At 31.5% G+C, this 7,614-nt stretch overlaps 2 protein-coding genes across 5 annotated transcripts; one reads left to right on the top strand and one right to left on the bottom strand.

The window, feature by feature from the left end:
- The first annotated feature begins 1,373 nt into the window (after positions 1 to 1,373).
- LOC110733671 (protein FAR1-RELATED SEQUENCE 7-like) lies at positions 1,374 to 5,815 on the top strand. 4 transcript variants are annotated; one of them, XM_021913750.1, is made up of 7 exons: positions 1,374 to 1,867; positions 2,392 to 3,499; positions 3,744 to 4,746; positions 4,825 to 4,914; positions 4,990 to 5,073; positions 5,157 to 5,222; positions 5,310 to 5,815. In XM_021913750.1, exons 1-7 carry the CDS (start codon positions 1,633 to 1,635, stop codon positions 5,790 to 5,792), a joined length of 3,069 nt encoding a protein of 1,022 aa, XP_021769442.1. In that variant the 5' UTR covers positions 1,374 to 1,632; the 3' UTR covers positions 5,793 to 5,815. The 4 variants fall into 4 exon arrangements, with proteins under 4 accessions (XP_021769442.1, XP_021769443.1, XP_021769444.1 ...); XM_021913751.1 differs by lacking the exon at positions 5,157 to 5,222; XM_021913752.1 differs by lacking the exon at positions 4,825 to 4,914.
- A 128-nt stretch (positions 5,816 to 5,943) lies between these two features.
- Positions 5,944 to 7,614, bottom strand: LOC110733672. The gene is made up of 6 exons (XM_021913754.1): positions 7,248 to 7,614; positions 7,001 to 7,160; positions 6,770 to 6,898; positions 6,551 to 6,694; positions 6,236 to 6,436; positions 5,944 to 6,136 (listed from the first exon to the last, which is right to left on the bottom strand). Exons 1-6 carry the CDS (start codon positions 7,292 to 7,294, stop codon positions 6,023 to 6,025), a joined length of 795 nt encoding a protein of 264 aa, XP_021769446.1. The 5' UTR covers positions 7,295 to 7,614; the 3' UTR covers positions 5,944 to 6,022.

Here is a 7,614-nt window from a genome sequence, read left to right on the forward strand (position 1 = left end):
GGAGAAATGACTATACTTGTAGCTAGACTGATTAATTTCCCTGTCGGGCATGGAAAGAAGTGAAGTGACTATACTTGTAGACTGCAAATTCGAAAATCGAAATTGAGATGACCAAACAGAGAGAGAAGAGAGAATCGAGATTGAGATGAAAGAGAAGAGAGAATGGCAAAACAGATAGTAAAGGTAGAGAGTAGAGAGTAGATAGTTGAGCATCTTCAAAGGAGTTATGAATGTTTCAAACATAGGGTAAATGAGGTGGCATCATTTACTCTCTTTTTTTCCCTTTTTTTTAAGTAAAACTAGTTTGTGCCCCGTGCCTGTCTCGAGTTGTTAATTTGTGTATTTCTTTAATTTTAAAATTATGCTCAACTATTTGTATATAGTGTGTGGTTCAAGCGTTGTCTCGGCTGTCACTTTTTTTTTATTACTTCACATGTATATTTTCTAGTATTGTGAAAAATAAATGAATCATATTACCTAATTTACTTAATAAATGAATGGAATATATAATATTATATGAAATTCAAAATATTAATTAAAGTTGGTTATTATGGTAAATATATTACCTTTAAGGGTTGTGCTAACATATTTGCCCTTTGTCTAGCCCTTTGTCCTAACATATTTGTTAGCCGCAACACCAACAAAACCTCCTCCGCCACCATACACAACAATCCCACAATAAACACCCCCAACTCCACCGGTCAACCTCCGTCTCCGTCATTCTCACCCACACAATCCCCTGCCTCAAACCACCATTGTCGCCCACTAATAGCAGTTGTGCAGCAGCGACGCTACCCATTCACCAAACCGCCAAAGCCGCATAGCAAGAAACGACCACAAAATCAGAGCAATTCGAATTTAGGGGAGGAATCAATGGTTGATACCCATTATCCGGCCGGTGGCTATAAAAGGAGGGGTCTGGGGTGGCGGCCTGAGCAAGTGAGTGTAGAGAGAGAAAGGGAGGAATTTAGGGTTTTTACTTTAGTGAGAAATTGAAATTTGAAAGTGAGTGGGGTGTTTGTCTGATTATTGATTTGTTTTAGGAATATTCATTTTTTAAAAATACATCTAATTTAAATATTTACCCATTAAATTATCGAATATCGGTTCGGATATCCGATATTTTTTGGATATCGGATATCCGAAAATTTAAAAACCAATATCCGAAATTGTATCCGATATTCGATTTTTCGGATCGGTTATCCGATTCGAAAAGAAAACTCGGATCAGATATCCTAAAATTCGGATCGGTTGCGGATCGGATTTTCGAATTCTTAAATAGTTTTGTACAGGCCTACCCAGTGGGTACCTGGTCCAGTAAATAGTCCAATTTGATAATAGTAAAGGCCGGGCCTAAGCAACAAAATAAGGTCTCTCGAGTCGGGATAGTTCGAGGCAAGCTTTACCAAAAATCGCATGAAAATTTTACCCTACACCCTAGTGTAGGGTGTGTTCCCTACACCCCCCCTATGCTACGTCGTTTTGTAGCTGGTATTGAGTTCTCATGTGCAGCTTCTTTCCTTTTGCGATTCTTTCCTTTTTTTTTTTTTTTTTTTCCTTTTTTTCTTTTTTTCTTTTCTTCCTCTTTTTTCCTTTTTCCTTTGATTCTTATTATTCAATTTATGTATATATATGATTTTAAACCCTATTTTTTCTCTCTCTTCAATTGATCAACCAACCTCCATTTTTGATCTACATTTTTCTCTCGCTAATTCATCTTCTTCATTTGATTTTTTGAACGAATTCGTTAATTGTTACCGATCATCAATGGCGAATTCTGCATCTGGAGATTGCGTTGATTTTGATCGCGATTGCGAGCGTGTGTTTCCTTCTGGACTTCGTTTCGTTGATTCGTTTGTGCAACAATGTGAGTAATTGTGATCATAATTTTTCAATTTTTAATTATCCCTAATTTGTTCTGTTATAATGCTCTGTTAATTTGAACTTAATTGATGTATTATTATTCACTTTCGATTTTTGAATTTACTACTTTGATTACATTATGATGAACGTTTTTGGATTGTTGTACTTTGTATGAACATTTTGTTGCTTCATTTGTTGTTTCATTTGTTGTTTTCTCTGTGTTTTAGAATTGTGTGTTTTTGTCGTATATTTTGTAGATTATACTTTCAATTAATCGTTTATGTTTTCTTATTCATTGTTACTAATGTGTTTATGTTCAGTCTTAAAGTCATTTTTGATCATTTATTTTTACATTTTTATATCGATATTATGTGTAGTGGTAAATAATGAAAATATTGTTCAAAATATTATGTGCTGAAATTCTTTTTGCAATTGATCATGTGCTGTTTTGATATTGAACATTTTACTTATTTGTTATTGTTCATTCATGAAACTCTTTATGATCATTTATAATTGTATATTGTGCAGTGGAAAAAAATGATGATATTATGTATTTAGAAGCAGAACAGTCTGAATTAAAGGATAAAGAATTTAAATCTGAAGATGAAGCTTTCGAAGCGTATAATGAATATGCTTTTAGGAAAGGTTTTGGAATTCGAATTGGGAAGAGTAAGAGAAGAAGAGATGATTCTTTTTTGATGAAAAGATTTGTTTGTTGTAATGAGGGATTCAAAGATAATAAGTGTAAGAATAAAAGGATTTATGAGAAGTTGGATCATCGAACTGGTTGTTTAGCTTTTGTGCAGTTTCATATTGATCATTTAGGGGTCTATACATGTACAAGACATGAAATGGTTCATAATCATGCTATGATTCCTCCTGAAAAAAGGCATTTGATAAGGTCTCAAAGAGATGTGAATAAAGAGCAGCTTCTTTTCATTTCAACAATGAAATTGAGTGGAGTCAAAGTTACTGATTCTTTGAGGGTTCTAAAGAAGGAGGTTGGGGGATCTCCTAATCTTTGTTTTACTGCTTCTGATGCTTATAATGCATTGTCATCTGAAAAAGCTGCCCAAATTGAAGGATGTGATGGTAACCAATTGATTAAATATTTTGCCAAGAGACATGTGGATGAGACAGATTTTTATTATGATTTTGAACAAGATGATAGTGGTGCTTTAGTTAGTTTTTTTTGGCGTGATGGTAGGATGATGAGAGATTATCATTACTTTGGAGATTTGTTGGTTTTTGATACAACTTATAGAACTAATAAATATGGAATGATATGTGCTCCATTTGTTGGGATGAACCATCATGGTAACAATGTCATGTTTGGTATGGGTTTTATTCTTAATGAGCGCACCGAGTCTTTTGATTGGTTGTTTGATACATTTTTGCACTCAATGGGGAGGAAAAGTCCCATTACAATTATGACTGATCAAGCACAAGCGATTGCAGCGGGTATAAGAAACATTTTTCCTTCAACTGTTCATCATCGTTTATGTGTATGGCATCTTGAACAAAATTCTAAGAAACACATTGGAGCATTGAGAGCTTTGGAAGGCTTTACAGATTTGTTTGGATATCTTTTGAAGTATTGTGAAACTCCTGCTGAATTTGAATATTTCTGGAAAAGGTAAATTATTGTTTTTTATATTTATTTTTTATTTTTATTATGTGATATATTTGATTATTATGTGATATATATATGAACATTTAGTGTTTTACATATGATCATACAATTTACTTTGTTATGTATGTTATCATAATATTATTAGTGTCCATATTGTTTATGATCATTATTCTTTACACAAATGTACATATTTTAATTTATATTTTGTTCATTTTTAAATTAATATATGATCATTTCTGTTATACAGGATGTGTGATAAATACAAATGTGAAAATGATGATTGGTTATGTGATTTGTATAAAATAAAGGAAATGTGGTGTCCTGCTTATTCTAAGAAGTATTGGTCTGGTGGTATATTGTCTTCTCAACGTAGTGAAACTACTAATAAGTCAGTTTCACAACGTCTTAATAAGACTCAAGGTTTATGTGATTTTTATCATGTTTTTCTTGATGTCATTTCTGAGTGGAGAAGTAAGGAAGGTGCAAGAGATTACAATACTCTGAGGGGTAATAGGCACCTAGCTTTTGCTAATATTGGTATATTAGTTCATGCAAGATCATTGTACACTATTCAAGCTTATGTTCTTTTTGAAGAGGAGTTCATTAGGGGGACAGCTTATGATCATGTTGATAATGGTTTGCGTTTTCCAGAATATTCATATCTTCTTTGGAGGCCTGGGAAGGATATAATTAAGCATGAAGTTGTTTTTAATAAGGAAACACATGCAATTTGTTGCACATGCATGTACTTTAGTGAGACTGGTTTACTTTGTTCTCATTCTCTTCGAGTATATCATTTGCATTGTGTGCGTAATATTCCACAAGAGTATATAATGAAACGATGGACAAAGGCTGCCATGTGTAGTCATGGTATTGAAGAACCTACTTTGAGGACAAATGTTGTGGCTACTAGTGTTTGGAGGTCACAAACAATCAGAAAGTTTGTTAAGTTGATAACAAGTTGTCAGAATTCTTTGAATGCAAGGGCAGAGGTTGAGTGTTATTTCAATCTGTTAAAAGAAAAGGTTGAGAGTGTATCAGGTGTAATTGACTTTAGTGAACCTGTTAAAGAGGTTGAAATTGTTGATCTTGAGATCAAGAATCCTCCAAAAGCTAGGCCTAAAGGTGAGAGGAATGTAAGGCCTAAGAGTACCTTGGAGAAGCAGTGTAACAAGGCAAAGGGTAATTTCAAGAGGAAAAAGTCTCTGTACACTCCTTACAAAAGGGGTATAGGGCAAGCAGTTGTACAGGTATATGATCATTTCATATTTTCAAATTGATCATTTCAGTTTTCGTAAATGATCATTTATGTTTTTTTTTTTAAATAGGAACTTGATGAGAACGGTTGTGCTGTTACTTATGCTAATTCTATTAGTGATCCCATTGAATTGATTGTTTTGAGCAATAAACGGGCTCAGGTAAATTCAAATGTGCCAAAAAAAACATTTTATTTATATTTTATTAATATTGATTTTTATAATTTAAAAATATAGGTCGGCTTAAAATCAGCTGTTGTAGAAGAAATTCCTTCTAGTTCTAAGGAATCAAATCATAGTATTTCCAATGATTTTGATCAGGTATATGAACATTTATGATCTATATTATAATTTTTTTTTATTTAATTTTTTATTTTTTATATTTTTTTTTGGTTTTTTTGTAGGCTACTGGTGAAAGCTCTCTTTCATCTATCATATCTATTGATGTTGATATTTCATCTATTGCTAAGGTTTTTTTTTTTTCCATATTTGTTTGTATAAGTGTTTGTAACTGATCATATACTGGTTTATTAATGATCAATTTAATTTTTTTAAAGGCGAAGGATTTAAATCTTGAAGGTGTTTCTGCTGTTCAACCTTGTTCTAATTTTGGTGCAAATGAAGGTGCTTCTGGTGTTAAAACTTACTCTCAAATTAATCCAAGAGTTCCAATTCATACTAGTGCGTCAACAAAATCTCCTGTTGTTATTCAACCTACTGTTCCCAGGAATGTTCAAAATCAAACTCAGAATTGTTCAAACACCAATCCAGAAATGATCATATCCAACTCCAGGAATGTTCAATCAACAAATGTTCAAGTTATTTCTCCTACGGTTCAAATAAATGATCAAGGATTTCCTGTTCAGAATGTTCAAGTTACTCCTCCCACAGTTCAAAGAAATGATCAAGGTGCTCGTGTTCCAATTCTTCAATCAAGAAATGTTCAATTAGGTTCTAAAAAGATTTCTTCTAAATATGATAGGTTGTTAGCCTTTTTTGATACAAGTGTAGCTAAACGTTTGGCTAATAAAGATAAATAATTAGTATTCCAGAACTTTATAAACATTAGACTTTTTTGTAATGTTGATTTAATTACTATTTTGTAATTTTGAATTTTCGATCTATTATATAAAAAACTTTCATTCAAAGATTAAAATGAAATATCAATTACAATAATATTAAAATAAAATCCATAAGTCTACTTCTAAAAAAAAAAAATAGTCATATATAAGAAATGAACATATACATAGTTGTAAATGAACATTTGAAACTACAAAGTTGCAAATTTTCTAGCTTTCCTTCTATTTGCTCTTGATTCAGTGTTTTCTTCAAATAACATCAGTTCTGCTGTGTATTGGAGCCTTAGATTTCTAATTTGTTCCACCTGTTGAACAAAATGAATTGTCAAATTTTAATTAAACAATCTTTACTGTTTCATAAATGAATATTATATCTTAAATAATTGATCATTTATAACTCTTACATTGTTTGGTTTTAAATCACAAATCCAGCTCTCATTAGGATCAGCAGTGAAGGTTTCCATATGCTTCATAATGTAAACTCCACAGTTTGTATAGTCATTGTTGCTACGCCATTTCATCTTTTCCAAAACAACTGTGTAGTCTTCAATTCTTTTTGCATCTTGATATCCAAGGTGTTTCATGTACTCTGCCAATCCTTTTAACTGATAGAAAAAAGAGTAAAAATTGTTTAGAAGTTTGTATTATGATGAAGACATGAACAATTAATAAAATATAATTGATCATGTAGTCAACTATAAATGAACATATTATCTCACCATCATTTTTGGTTGTTCTTCATATTTTGCTTGGACTGATACCTTTTTTGGTAGTTTTCTATTGTCAATTATATGAATTTTGTCTTCTATATGATTGACGCACAACAGAAAAAAATGTTGAGAAGTTGATACTGGGAAGAAGACCTGAACAAATTATATAATGTTATTGGACAATATATTGAAGGTAATTGAACATTTGTATTAAACAAGAATTAATACCTGTTTATATCCAACAATGCTGTCAATTTTATTCAACTTCAGTTCATTGTCAATTCTTTCTATGAAGGCATTAATTCTTGTCTTCATTGATGATCCTTCTTGACAAACTTTATTTGTGCACATAATGTGCTGTTGAAATACAAACAAACATATAGAAGTTAAATGAATTTTTAGCAATTATTTATCATAGGAAAATAGAATCAATAATATAAAAAAAGAAGAAAGACTAACATGAAGCACTGTTGAGAAATAAATCTTGTTTCTCGGCTTTTTATGATTAAGAAACCTTGCCCATCCATCTATGACACAATTTGTCACTTCAACATCATCTCCAAGAGTTTTCATTTCATTTCTATTGATGAGATTCAAGCCATCATAGTATAAGAGTGCACTGCATTATGAACATTTAATAATATGAATGTGAACATATTTTTATAAAAGATATTAAACCTTAAGTTTAATTAGTGTAAGTAATTACCTTTCATCTTTTCCACCAAGAGCAAAGTCTACTGCAATTTGGTTCATGGCTTTCTCATCTTTAAACAGATCCTTGTACTTGACCAAGTAAGGAGATCGGAAAGCAGGAGGAAGTGTTTTCTTTTCGCGTTTTGGTCTTGTTGTTCAATATAAAATATTGTTAAATTAAGAAAATTATGAGGAACATAAATGAACATTTGAGTGTATATAAATAAATTTGAAATTATACCTTTCAACCTTTTCCTTTTCAGTTTTTTTCTTCTTTTCTGCAATTGACTTTTTCTTATCATCATTCCTGGTCATATTACATAACACAAATGTACATTTAGGTATATGAAAATGTTCATTATTATTTTTGAACATTTACT

Source organism: Chenopodium quinoa, unplaced genomic scaffold (genome assembly GCF_001683475.1).
Source record: "Chenopodium quinoa cultivar QQ74 unplaced genomic scaffold, ASM168347v1, whole genome shotgun sequence".
Lineage (NCBI taxonomy): Eukaryota > Viridiplantae > Streptophyta > Magnoliopsida > Caryophyllales > Amaranthaceae > Chenopodium > Chenopodium quinoa.